At 36.7% G+C, this 14742-nt stretch overlaps 1 protein-coding gene across 1 annotated transcript; it reads right to left on the bottom strand.

The window, feature by feature from the left end:
• Positions 1 to 6175: 6175 nt before the first annotated feature.
• Positions 6176 to 10087, bottom strand: LOC309502515 (uncharacterized protein). Its single transcript, XM_082174914.1, has 5 exons — positions 9769 to 10087; positions 9500 to 9607; positions 9194 to 9211; positions 8856 to 8908; positions 6176 to 8772 (listed from the first exon to the last, which is right to left on the bottom strand). Exons 1-4 carry the CDS (start codon positions 9965 to 9967, stop codon positions 8859 to 8861), a joined length of 375 nt encoding a protein of 124 aa, XP_082031040.1. The 5' UTR covers positions 9968 to 10087; the 3' UTR covers positions 6176 to 8772; positions 8856 to 8858.
• Between the last annotated feature and the right edge of the window lie 4655 nt (positions 10088 to 14742).

The following is a 14742-nucleotide window of genomic DNA, read 5'->3' as shown; positions in this document are numbered from 1 at the left end:
TACAATAAGCTGGGCACCAGTGCTCTGTTCAATACAAATGCAGTAACAATTTTCATCTTATATCTATGCAAGTCCAGTGTAGTGACCTACATTTTTAATTATTTAGATGATCTGTGATGCAGATTGCATCATTATAAATGTAGAGACAAAATGGCCTGACTCAGTGCATGATTCCAGGATCTTCAGGGCTTCTTCTCTTTCCCACCGAATGGCACAAGGTATGTTAGTCACTTAACATATGGCAAAAACTACAGCTTTAAAATACCTTCACCAATTTCAATGTAAAAAAAAAAAAAAAAAACCTATTCAGATGATTTCACAGTTTTGCTGGGAGACGAGGGATATGCATGCCTGCCTTATCTCTTGACTCCCTATCAGGAGCCCCAGGCTGAGGCACACGAGGCCGTTGTTGAGGACAATGAAACAGGCAGGGTTATAAGAGACAGTTATGCCAATTATTATTTTGGTTAATACAGTCCAAGCCATGTTAAGTTTTCACTTTCCCCAGGCACAATTAGATTTTTTTTTATTATTATTCAGGTTGAAGCTGCCAGTTGGGGGTTAAAACATACAATTAAATGTTGTCAAAAAACAAAAAGGTCATGTGTCATGTGATATTCTCTTGCTGTTGGATTTCCAGCTTCATCTTTCTTATCTTGAGTTTTTTATATTGTATGTCAGTATCTATAGCCCTTGTAGATTCCCTTTATGTTCTCTGGGTTCTGTAGGAACATAAATATAAGTTATTCGTTTGAGTGCTCTTGGCACTTTTTTGTAATTTCTTAATAGCGTACTCACTTGGTCACATGTGGACTGAGAGGGCTCTAGAAGGGTGTCAGCATCCTGCAGCCAATAATAATAATAAGGGAAATACACACTATTAGCACCTCACAGGTAGGCTTTTAAATATATATTGTGCAAATCTGTGCCTGCCTCAGACCTCGTTGAACAGACTGACACAGTCTCCTCAACCTCCTCAACTGTGGATGGGCCTTCAACCGGAAACCATTAATTAAACTCAGTTTAATTATCACCACTCAAGCTGGCTGTGCTTAAGTACTTGCATAGTGTTACGGGGCGAACAAGACATGAGGCGTGCGGATCCATGTGCAAGCTTTTATTCATAAACATAGTAAACAGGCAGGGTCAGACAACGGCAAGCAGGTATAGTTAGGGAAATACACAAGAGAGATCCTAGGGCAAGCGTGGGTCTACGATTAGCGAACAATATCCAACAGGACCAGGCAGAGAGATAATCCAGGTACACAAGCAAAGATCCAAACGAGGGGCAAACAGAGTCCAAAGGGCAAGGCAGAGGGTTAATCCTGGAAACACGGGCAGATGTCAAAACACAAGAAAACAGGCAAACCATAAACAACTCAGCTCCGTAGAGTAGCTATCGCTAGGATAAGCGCTAAACAATACTCGGCGATCACAGAGAGAAAGTCCAAGGCTTATAAAGAGTGTGTAATTGGTGATAGTGATTGTGAGATAGTTCTCAGCTGGGAGAGTGATTAGTGTAATCAGCTGTGTGTGTCATCCATGCAATGAATGATGGGAAATGCAGTCCAGTGTGCTGTGTGAGTCAATATGATGGAGAAACGACCTCTGGTGGCTATCGGGCAGAAGGCCACAGACCGGATTCGTGACACATAGACTATACTTACCATCCTGAACAATATTTTTATATTTTATTTTCATCTGCTGCCATGTTTTTTTTTTTCTTCACTTAAGTTGGTGCTGTAAAAGTTAGTCATTATTCACACACCACACACACACACACTTTTCAATGTATTGTGACGAATATTGAATTTAACTTTAATAAAATAAAGTAATGTACATTTTAAATGAGTTGCTACTTGCGCATTGAGACGATCAGCAATTTGGATCAAATATTTGGAGCCTAATTTAGGTGCATCATGGAGATCGCGTTTCACTTTAACTTTTGGGTTCGTGTCTTCGTGATCATCCTATACAGAGTCTACTCTGCAATATGCACTTATTTAAATTAGGATATTTTACATTAATTTTACGGGTTTTGTATGGCAGCCATTGCTGACAGTCATTTGACTGGTTTTTTTAATGGGATTTTTTTACAGTGAAGGTGTTTGAAGGAAATAGCTGTAAAATAACAGTGTTTTTCTGTAAAACATTTAAGGAAAATTTCTGTAAACGTTTTTTTGCACTTCATTTAAATAAGGATATTTTACTTTATTTTTATGGTTTTTGTTTGGCAGCCGTAGCTGACAGTCATTGACTGTTTTTTAAAGATTTTATTTTTTTACAGTGCATATTAAACCCTACGGGTTAATAATGGGATGTCATTAAAGTTCATGTGCATGTAAAATCAGACGTCCCAGCACTTTTGGCAATCTAGTGTATATTTAATATTTCTCACTACAGAAACATGAGATTTGTGCCTATGTCTGAAGATTGTGGTAGAAATTACCCTATATTATATTCCCCTAATAGGGCTGGGCGATATTGGAAAATGTACCTTGCGATAATATTTTCTACTATATATATATATCACGCTATTTAAACAATTTCACCAGATGATTTGAATGGCTCTATTTGAAAATAATTAATCATTCTAGAATAATTTGAGGAATTTTGTTGGGGAGTGAATCTGCATAGAATTTAATAAACAAATTACAAGCATAAAGATAAAATTGAAATAATCAATGCATTGTTTTTCAGATAAATTTGACCATATTCAGAAAAATGTCAAATAAGTCTTCACTGTATAAATGAAATATAACTAATATAATTAATACAATTTATTTTGGTTAACGCTACAAAAGTCATTTTCTCTTTTGTTGATTGAACACCATTGGTGACACAAACTGTTGTGGGTACATTAGGCTGTTGTCCCTTTAAGACAAATGCACAGACCTTATATAAATGACACGCATCCGTTTTCTTTCTCAGTTGTTTATCTCTAGTGTTCCACTAATCTGCTGCACAGTATTAACCAGACAGACTCCAGACAATGCCTTTGAAAACAGTTTTTATAGAATAGGAGCATGGCAAAGGCGACATCAATACATCAATACATAATTTTTCTCCAATATGATTGGTTCTTTATATGTATAATTCAGACACCCTTCTGTTACTAGGTAAAAGCAAATCTGGATTTCTTGATTACTTCAGCTTGTTACTCAGAGTCATGGGATTTTATATTAAGACATCTTTCTAGTTTAATTTCCCCTTTGTCATATTCAGACATGATTCAGACATACTTTGTCCTGTGTTGGAGACATTTAGTTTTCAAAAGCATTCATGTTTATTCTGCAAGAAAAAGAAATGTTAGTTGGGATTAGTTGTTTAATTCCAAATCAAGATCAATGTACCTCATTCATGCAAAGATACTTATTTGATCAAAATTATTGTAGTATTTTATAGCAGTTGTCTATTACATCAGAGCTCACTTTTATGTCCTGTCACTTCATATTTCTCTATTTTAATTATTTTGATTTACTGAAAATTAAATTGATCTTTTCTCTCTTTCATTTCAGACCTGATGGAAGTGAACGAGGAGAGTGAAGAACTGAGTGAAGTGGAGGAGGAACATCATGTCAGACCTGGAGAAAAACTTTTGAGTCGCTCAAAGACTAAAAATACATTTTTAAAGAAAAGAAGAGCCAAGAAATCCACAACCTGCACTCAGTGTGGAAAGAGTATCTCAACCAAACATCTTGATGTTCACATGAGAGTTCACACCGGAGAGAAGCCGTTCTCATGTGATCAATGTGGAAAGAGTTTCACACAAAAACCAAATCTTAATACACACATGAAAACCCACACCGGAGAGAAGCCGCATGAATGTGATCAATGTGGGACAAGCTTCAAACTAAAATTATATCTTAATGAACACATGAGGATCCACATCGGAGAGAAGCCGTTCCCATGTGATCAGTGTGGGAAGAGTTTTCCATACAAACGAAGTCTTGATGTTCACATGAGAGTTCACGCTGAAGTGAAGCCGTTCACCTGCGATAAATGTGAGAAGAGATTCACACAAAAAATACACCTTAACGCTTATGTGCTGTTGGGGATGTTTTCATCCACTATGGGGTATTTTTGAGTCTAAATTTGGCCATAACTTTTTCTGTGTTTCAGCAAATGGAATGATTTTTGGTTACAAATCTTATTTTGACACATATTTTGGGAAAATGCTTTGAAATTTTTCAAAAACTCAACAGTACCCTGTGGGCAAATTTACTACCCTTTCGTTATGTTTCGTGGCTGAAAACAGCCACTACTTTAAACTGCTGTAAAAATGTATCAGATAAATATTTTTTTCTATTTTTTTTGCATGAATCTATTAATCAATCTCAGTCCTGCTCAAAAATATTAAATGTTTAAAAAAAATATATAGGATTTTAACTCTTTAATTGCCAAATTCGTAAATGATGTCACTGATTTGGGGAAAAAAAACACAAAATTACTCATTTTCAATATAAAACGTGATTGTGGACTGGATTTTTTTTTACCTTTTATCACAGTCTTGGACATGTCAAAGATTAGAAACAACATTGGTTTTGATGCATTGTTAGTTTTTGTGCAGCATCAGATTTTAACTTTTTCTCCCTCATTTACTGTTCCTGGCTGTTTTTTCCCCATTGACTTCCATTATAACCACATTTTTTTTATTGCAAAGCCATGACACCATATAATCATGCATTTTTGATTGTTGGTGGTTTTCCCTGTTGGGAAGAGGTAAAATTTGTACTTTTTACTGTTGATAACCAGGTGGAACCATTAACCCTTTAGATAGGCCTGTGCAAAAAAAAGCTTAGTTTCTGGCTTTTACATGGAGTTATATGGAGTATAATAGCATAATAAAGTAAGTGTGTGTGTGTGTGTACTCACCTTGATGCGTCTGAGAAAATCAAAATATGCACCTCAGCTCTCAGAACTACATGGAGTAAACAAAAACAAAGTAAGTGTATTTATGCATCTGCTGCCTTTTGATGGTGAGAAATGCAGACTAAACAAAAACAAAGCAAGTGGATTTAAACGCGTGCATGCAAGCCTGCTGGTCATTTGATGGTGAGAAGAGCAGCGCGTCGGCCCTGGAGTCACGCCTCTGGCAGGCTGGAGAAAGGGAGTTGTCTCCGCGTTAGTGGAAAACCACACTTTGTCGTTTCTCCCAATCCACCCAGATCCAGGATCCTCCGAATCCTCCTCGCCCTTAGTGGAAGCTAGAGAGGATGATGAGGGTGCCACATTCAAATCAGGATCTGACTCTCCTGAGTCTGTGGTGTCAGAGGGAGAAGACGATACATCCTGCAGCTCGCTGGAAGGGTCAGGCTGCATAATCATCTCTAAAACTTCACTACAAGTCAAGCCCTTTCTCATGTTGCTTGCTGCTCTTCTCACCATCAAATGACCAGCAGGCTTGCATGCACGCGTTTAAATCCACTTGCTTTGTTTTTGTTTAGTCTGCATTTCTCACCATCAAAAGGCAGCAGATGCATAAATACACTTACTTTGTTTTTGTTTACTCCATGTAGTTCTGAGAGCTGACTGCTGAGGTGCATATTTTGATTTTCTCAGACGCATCAAGGTGAGTACACACACACACACACACACACACACACACACACACACACACACACACACTTTATTATGCTATTATACTCCTTATAAACTCCATATAACTCCATGTAAAAGCCAGAAACTAAGCTTTTTTTTTTTTTGCACAGGCCTATCTAAAGGGTTAATGGTTCCACCTGGTTATCAACAGTAAAAATTACAAATTTTACCTCTTCCCAACAGGGAAAAAGACCAACAATCAAAAATGCATGATTATATGGTGTCATGGCTTTGCAATAAAAAAAATGTGGTTATAATGGAAGTCAATGGGGCAAAAACAGCCAGGAACAGTAAATGAGGGAGAAAAAAGTTCAAATCTGATGCTGCACAAAAACTAACAATGCATCAAAACCAATGTTGTTTCTAATCTTTGACATGTCCAAGACTGTGATAAAAGGTAAAAAAAAATCCAGTCCACAATCACATTTTATATTGAAAATGAGTAATTTTGTGTGTGTTTTTTTTTCCCAAATAAGTGACATCATTTACGAATTTGGCAATTAAAGAGTTAAAATCCTGAATTTTTTTTAAACATTTAATATTTTTGAGCAGGACTGAGGTTGATTAATAGATTCATGCAAAAATTTTTTTTTCTTATTAATAGGGGGAGTACTAAATAACCTATTCAGGTAAAAGAAAATAAATAAACAACACAAGCTTTCCTCAACTCCCTTACTAACAAAAAACAGGGATAAATGTTAGATACAAAATAAATCGGCACCCTCTCCCTTTTGATTGAAAACAAAGAAATAAACTTGGGTAGAATCTAACTAGCTGTATCACAGCAGACAACAGGGAATTCAGAGTTGACTTTCAACAGGAAAACACAACACACACAGTTTTCCCAATTCAACAGGATTAAAGATCTCTCAAAACTGGTAGTTAAAGGTGCAGTATGTGAGATTGACAACTAGTGATGGAAATGGGTACTGCAGTCCAAATTCAAAATATCAGAGGTCGTTGTTTCCCCGCCTCCTCAGACACGACGCTCACAAGGGTTGCCAGTTTGAGGACACACAACAGGAGCGAGCGCAATTGACAATGAAAGCTGAGGAGATAAATAATTATTTATTAGTGACTGCTAAGCAAGCAGAGTGAGAGAGATGCTCCGTCTCAATTCACCTACTTATACTATGCCCTAAAAGTATGTACTCTTTTGTGAAGAAAAAGTAGATACTTTTGAGTGTGTAGCAAAAGAGTAGAGAAGCTTTGGGACATACTAACACATTGTACAATAGCGTTTTTAACGTTTGTTTTTTAATTTATGCATAAAGATTAGGGGTGTAACGATTCATCAACTACATCGATGTATCGATTTATATCGTCGCCATGCGTGACGCCAGCGCAAAGACAACAAGCAGCGCAAAGTCTCTCACCTCAGAAAAACTGACTTTCCTGTCCTCTCAGCCGCTACTGCAGTAGCCCGCACTCTTCAATTGCACGTGCAAATGCGGCGGCGCGCACTGCATCACTTCACTAAAGTGCAAAAGACATACGAGAATGCAACGTCGTAAATTAGTAAGTTAAGAAATAAAAGTAAAATACCAATAAATTACGTTATTGGTACGTCATGTGTGTTGCTATTTATCAGGAGCAGTTTCCATGTTTCTTTACCAGTTCTTCTAAGTATTGTGTATCACCATGGTAGCCTAATTGTTGTTTGTTTCCATAACAAAATGCCACTTACTGGTTATTTTGTATATTTTTATATGACTGTGGTGGCTCATACCAAGATTGTATTAACAAAAACTAGTTTGGGACTGCTATTTAATAGCTTAACCTCGAAGTGCCTACTGTTTATCAGTATTTGTCATATTCTTACAAATTTTTTTTGTATGTTAAGTAAAGGGGGACTTGTGTGTCAACAATTTTTGTGTAAAAAAAATGTATTATAATAGGCCTATATAATTCCTAAAAAGGTGGGTCGCGGCTTGATGACCATGGGGAAATGTGGGTCCCATAGCCAAACTATTCAAAACATCATTCAATGTTGTGATAATCGTAATTAATAATCGCAATTACAATTTCAAGGGAATAATCGACAATTATAATTTTTGTCATAATCGTGCAGTCCTACTTTATTCAAATAAAATGTGAATGCATTTGACATTAATTGTTGTTTACTTGTTTATTTATATCCATAATTAATTGATACCTGATTCCCTTACAAGAATTTTTGGCTAAAAAGTCACTGAATCGATTTCAAGTCACTGAATCGTTCCGGATCGTATCGTTCTAAATGAACCAATATCGTCCTTGAATCATATCGACAACCACGAATCGCGATACGAATCGAATCGTTGTTAAAACGAATCGTTACACCCCTAATAAAGATGCATTTAAAAGTTAAAGGCCGAACGGATCATTATAAAAGTCCACATTCTTATTGCAGATGAAATATAACACGGATAACATTAAATAAATATTTTTTTATCAGGTTAAACTGATTAGTAGTCACTCAAACCTTTATCTTAACTTCTCACCGTCGGTCATGCACATCTGCCATGTTTTGTAGTTTTTTTAACACTTTTTTCTCTTTTGTAGTTCTGAACTGAATCCTCCTCCTAATCGCAATGGGTTATGGGTAATATAAGCTGTTCTAGTGAGTATGGACCCACACTTCAAAAATCTACCTGAAATAGTAGACCATCGGGGACTTTTGGTGTACACTTTTCGATATACTATGCTTTGGGACACACTTTTTTTTTAGCATGGACAGTGGGATGCAGGGGAGAGACAGATAATAAAGGGGGGAAAAAACATGGCAACATAAACACACCTCTATCATGAATATTAATACTTTACGGCTTCAGGACGTAACACAACATTTGAATGTGCGTAAGTTTTAAAAAAAGCAACATTTTGATCAAAAAGCTGAGAAAATTTTAAATTGAGCACGCCTAATCAAAACATATGGAGTAGATCGTGTCCATCAACACCTCAGAATTGTGCAGTTAGTTCCTTTTTATGGGTTTGACATTTCATTCAGTAACGTTAAGAATATTTACAGTACGTAATAAAAAATTTAAATAGTACATTGATTATCATGAAATGTATAAATGATGTAATAAAATAAAAGATTAGAATAGACAAACAATAGACATATGAGGCCCCCTCTTTATGTTCCACGAGTGAATATTGATAATTCTCCTCAGTCATCCGAGTGATCTCCTGAAATGATTAAAATAACACATTACATCAGGTTGACATCATCTGATTGAAATAGCTTCAGTGATGAATAAACAGTAACTCACATCTCAAGCCACTGCTGCTGTCTGACTTGAGCATTGAGATCCACTGTCAGCGACTGCAACAGAAAATCAACTTTTAAAATGTCAAACTGGCTCATTGCCATTTTACTTTTGGATTTGCAGAGATCTTATTTATACAATGTTTATATTACTATTAATTGTATGATGATTCATTGTAAAATACTAAAGTTTCATCTTTATTTACTTTATGTCAGAAATGATTTTACATTACCAAAATATTTAAAGTTTAATTATATAATACTTTAAACTACATCATTCTTCAGAGACAGCTCATCAACTGCTGATAGCCTTAAACCAAATGCAGAGTACAGAGTACTTACTGTTGGCTGGAACAAATCCTGAAAAACAATCAAAATGGACTCTAAGTTCAATTATCAGGAAAATGTTTATTTTTGTTGAAGCAATCAAATGTCTGCATAAAAAAACAAAGTAAGCAATTCTCAAAATGCCTTAATCATGAAACATTCATAAAACCAGATGTATAAGTTGTTGCACTAAGGGACCATTTATGTAGGAATGGATTTATGAATGATTAACAAAGAAACTAGTTCTGCTCATGTAAATACTACTACAAAATATGATTTTCAATACTAAGACAATAATCATGAAACATTACTGTGTCTCACCTGACTTCACTTTCTTCTGATACACAAAATACCCCAGGACAGCAATGACAAGCAACAGAATCACCACAGAAACAACAGCAACAATCATGCCAATGGGAGCAGATGTTTCTGTTTAAAGAAAATATATATCAGATTGTTGAAAGATTCAGAGAATGTTAATAGCTGGTTGACACCTTCTTGAAGAAAAATTCTGAAGACAAAAACTAACTGTTCATTGGTATTTTCTGGTCACTCTGACAATGGTTTGCAAAATGCACAATGACTCTTACCATTATTAGTCCTGATTTCATTCACTGTCAGTGTCTTTCTAATGGTTTTGCTCTTGTGTTCCACCACACAGCTGTACACATTCTTCTTCCACTCATCAGGTTCAGCCTTTAGGGTGACAGTCTTCTGGAAGGTTCCGTCTTCATTGGGAAGAAGTTTACCAACCTTCACATCCTTATAATGCTCTAGTCTGTTTTTCATCCAGGTGATTGAAATATTACTGGGATAAAAGTCTGTGACGTGACACAACACTGGAGATGAGGCATTCTTCTGCAGCAGAGACACCTGAGGAGAGACTAGAGAGAGAGAGAGAGAGAGAGAGAGAGAGAGAGAGAGAGAGAGAGAGAGAGAGAGAGAGAGAGGCCCTTTCAGTATCATCTCCTCATCAACTGATCCAGTACCTAATATTTTATTCTTCCTAGTTTTCCATATTGCTATCTTTGCTGATCATGAAAAAAGGTTAAATAATAATAAAAATGTCAGTACCTGGAAATTGTATTTCGGACCACTAATAAAACATTTATGAGAAAAATTCACACCAAAACCGACTTTTTAAAATATCAAAAAGAACTCCTAATCTCTCAAATAAATAAACAAATGATCCACAGTTTCTTATATCCCACAAAAGGGACACTTTTTTCCTACTTCTGGATTTAGGTGCACCACGTGTCTGTTCGTAGCTATAATACCATGAATTAGTTTCCACTGTAAATCCACTGTACGTTTCTCTATAGGAGGCTTGTACAGAGATCTCCAGCAACCCCTGAAGTCTGGCCCAAATATTTCTGACCACCTCCAAGTTTTGACTTTTTTCAAAACATGCCAATGGGACATTTTGACACACACGGAAAATAAAGCTTTTTTGCTGATGTCCTGAAAACTCCCCCAATTCTGGTGTTTTAAAAGGCAATATTGTGCCACTTTCTTCTTGGTACTCTTCCTGTGCCGCAGCAGACACTGATATCAATGGAAACACTCTTTCCCCCTCTCTTGCTCTTACTGAAGTTCTAAAGCTTCTCTTCAGACTAGAGGTAAAGCTGCATGCACTTCCTTCAGCAACTGAGACAGGTGACGTAAAGAGTTTATCCCATCCCTGTATCCTTCTGAAGTGATTCTGCCTTTTTCCACCCTTTGGCATCTCTGAAATTCTCTACTTTTGTACACTCTAATCAGACAGTTTCTCAAACTTTCTTTTTTCTTCCTGAAGACAAACAATTTGTCTGAATTAATGGATTGTGAAACAAAGGTTCCCTCATAATCCAATCTTGTGGTTGTTCAATTCCTCTGCTTACAGAAAAAGTCATACTCCACGCTTGTAGCATGGACCGAGAGAATGGAGTCGAATTGTTCAAGTCCAGTTCATTTGTTCGGATTAAAAACAATTGCTTATATCCAAGACTTGATGTCCTCCTCAGCAAAGCACATGCCACATTGCTCCACTCTGTCTCCTCCGCATACAACAGTCTCCGTCCTGCTTGTTATCGAAATGTATTAATCCGACTTCTGATGTCTACAAGGCCTTGTCCTCCTTCTTGAGTTGGCAAATACAAAGCAGGCCCAGTAATCCAGTGCTGGCCTGACCAAAATAACTCCACCATCCTTCTCTGTAAATCTTTAATCTGTCCATCAGGTGGCTCTAGCACATTTAGCTTGTGCCATAATGTAGAAGCAGCCAACTTATTCTATTCTAGTACTTACTCTACCCCTGTAGGATAGTTCAGGTAATAGCCATTTACATTTAGATAACTTGGCTAAGACCTTATCCAGCATCAGGGTGGGAATTATACCGCGGCCACGCAGCCATGGCCGACGTTGCCCTACACTTTGGCCTTCATGCCCCGTGAAAAAAAAATCATCGTACGGCCACAGTGGCCTGTGTGCCCTGGCCCTGTCCAAGTTCCATGTATAAAGCGCCAGTGCGGCATAGTGGGCTTGCTTTGAATTACAGCGAGCTACCCAAGTAGTCTCTGAACTTCAATTAGTTTGTGGATTCGCGCAGGTGCAGTGTAGGGCTGGGAGATATATCGATATAAAAAATATATCGATATATTTTTGAAATGCGATATGGAATTAGACCATATCGCATATCGATATAGTTCAAATGTCCTTGCTCCCCGCGCCTCCTTTTCCACTCTGCGTGCGTGTTTAGAGCATGTTATGATATGAGAGGCGAATCATGACTACTTCAGAAAACCCAGCACAAACCCAGGCAGTAACATAAGTGTACGCTGAGATAAAGTTTTTCACCTCAGAAAAACAGACTTTCTTGTCCTGTCAGCCGTTATCCTGTACTCGTAGCGCACACTCTTCAATTGCACGCGCAAATGCGACGGCGCGCGCGCTGTATCGACTCACTGATCAAGTGCAAAAGAAACTACGAGCATGCAACGCCGTTATGTTGTAAATTACACGAAATAAAAGTAATGCAGGTATGATTTTCATTCTATTCTATTCACCAGGAGCAGTTTCCATGTTTCATTAACAGTTATTGTTAATATTGTGTATTCACCATGGTAACTGTCCTTTCCATATTAACCCCAAAATGCCACTATTTTTTCTTTGTGTTATTTTTTATATTTTTTAATGACTGTAGTGGCTCATACCAACATTGTATTAACAAAAACTAGTTTGGGACTGCTATTTAATAACTTTAGCATAGGCCTAATGTTTATTTATTAGTTCTAGTCTTTACTATTAGTCATATTCTTACAATTTATGTTATATATATGTCTATGTATATGTATAGGCAAATTATAACATGTTTACACACAATTTGTTTATAGCCTATATTGAATGTAAACTTTGATAATCATAATTAATAACTCACATTCTCACATGATATAGAGGACTGAATTAATATTTTGAATGCTTTTATTGGCATTTGTGTTGTTTCTATTGTTGTGTGAGGGTGTATACCTTCTGGATGTAATGGTGCTCTCTCTCTCTCTCTCTCTCTCTCTCTCTCTCTCTCTCTCTCTCTCTCTCTCTCTCTCATTAAAAAATGTATTTTTTTATTTATTAAAAAAGTCATAATCCATGTCTTATTCCAAATTAGGATTTTATGGTATCAATCTGAATGGGAAAACCATCGAATTGTACTCAATGGCCTTTGTGCCCTGTCATATGGCCTTGGTGCCCCTAAAAAAAAAGAAAAGGTGGAGGCCAAATGGCCTTGCCCCTAAAATTACATAATTCCCACCCTGTCCAGCATACCTTCCCAATTATTTTTTATAGTTCTCTGAACCCAAGAAACTCCTAAGATTGTAATTCCTTCTGTTCCCCACTTCAATCCTCCTGGAATATGAGGTATCCCACCATTCCTCCATTTACCCATAATAAACCCCTCACTTTTTCTTCAGTTTAGTTTAGCAGAAAAAGCTTTTTCAATTGTGAATTGACACTTTTACATAGTGTTTGAATATCTTCCTGTCCTGTTACAAAAACAGTTACATCATCTATGCCGATACAGAAAATTTTAACTGTTCTTAAAAACAAAACAAAAAAACATTAAACTTATTTCTTAAATCACATAAAAGAGGTTAAATTACTAGGCTATAGAGCAGCCCTAAAAGAGGACACCCCTGTCTAATGCCTCTTTTAACAAATACTGGGTTACTAAAATCCTTTGGAAATGGGAAAAAAATGACTACAGACTTTTATACTGAACTGTTTGGACCTACTGAATGTGATTCTGATGGCATGGATCAACTGATGCAATGGTTAACTAAACTGGAGTACTGTATGTGGACAAAGAAAAGCTTGAAAAGATGACTGCGTTTTAATGAACTTTCTGAAGCAGTTCAAGAACTCTCTATAGAGCGAAAACCAGGAAGTGATAGTCTGCCAGCAGAATTTTACAATAATTTTTGGAGTATTTTAGGCAGAGACTTTTATGAAGTAGTTTGTGAATGTGTTGAAAGAGAAACACTTCCAACTAGTTGTCAAAGAGCTGTGTTATCCCTGCTTCCAAAAAAGGAGACCTGGGATTGTTGAAAAATTGGAGACCAGTATGTTTAATGTCTTTAAATTATAAAATAATATCTAAATGTTTAGCCAGTAGTCTTAAGAAATATTGTAACATATAGTATTCCGGGTCATACAATTATGGATAATTTGTTTTTATTAAGAGATGTTATTGATATTTCAACTAATAATAATTGGGATATTGTTTCTATCTATTGATCAGGAAAAAGCCTTTTCCCGTGTTGGACATGCATATCTTTTTAAGGTTTGGGGAAAAAAAAATATTTCCTGAATAAAGTTGTTGTATAATAAGGCCTCTGTATAATGATCAAGACTGGAGGTGGTTTAACCCTCTGGGGTCTGATGTGTTTTTGGGGCCCTTGGGATGTTTTGACATGCCGTGACATTTGTGCTTTTTTCAGTTATTTATAAACATGTTAATGGCAAAGGTGTAAATTCACTCTATATAGCACAAACAGGGCAACCATAATATGTGAGGAACATGTATGTAGATGTTTGTATTTTTAAGAGAATAATGTTTATGCGTGGTTAAAAAAAAAAAAGAAAAAAAAAGAAAGTTGCTGAAATAAGACCACAAAACTCATACTAAATATGCGTCAATAAGACTTTTGACTAATGGATGTTGTCGCTTCGAGTTCTGGCTTCAAAATTATGTGAAAATAGTCTTGCTTTATCATTCACAATAAAACAATACATTGATTTAAAGCAGGGCTCAGTAGTTTCAGGATTTCTTCGCTGTATTCTCGCTTTTTGCTCGCAGGTTTCTCTCTAGAGCTCCCCCCACAGCTTCGGAATAGATATTTGACAACACTGTTGTAAAAACTCATTAGCGATTCTCAGACACCAGAGGCTAGTAGATCAACGACATCAATGCAGATGGGACATTCTTTAAAACGTCTTCTTCATTCGGGTTCGGACAGCGTGAGGGAGCGCAATAATGACAGCATTTTAGCAGATTTCTTTTGGCCGTAAAGCAATTGTTTACAATCGCG

The sequence above is a fragment of the Leuciscus leuciscus genome (genome assembly GCF_965113295.1).
Source record: "Leuciscus leuciscus genome assembly, chromosome: 1".
In the NCBI taxonomy this organism is placed as follows: Eukaryota; Metazoa; Chordata; class Actinopteri; order Cypriniformes; family Leuciscidae; genus Leuciscus; species Leuciscus leuciscus.
The sequence above is the reverse complement of the archived record's forward strand: the minus strand, read 5'-3'. Positions and strand labels throughout refer to the sequence as shown.

Coding starts and splice junctions, on each gene's coding strand:
- LOC309502515 (XM_082174914.1), bottom strand. CDS start 9,967: ATGAAAAACAGACTAGAGCATTATAAGGATGTGAAGGTTGGTAAACTT. Junction 9,608..9,768: donor TGAAATCAGGACTAATAATG/GTAAGAGTCATT, acceptor TTCTTTAAACAG/AAACATCTGCTCCCATTGGC.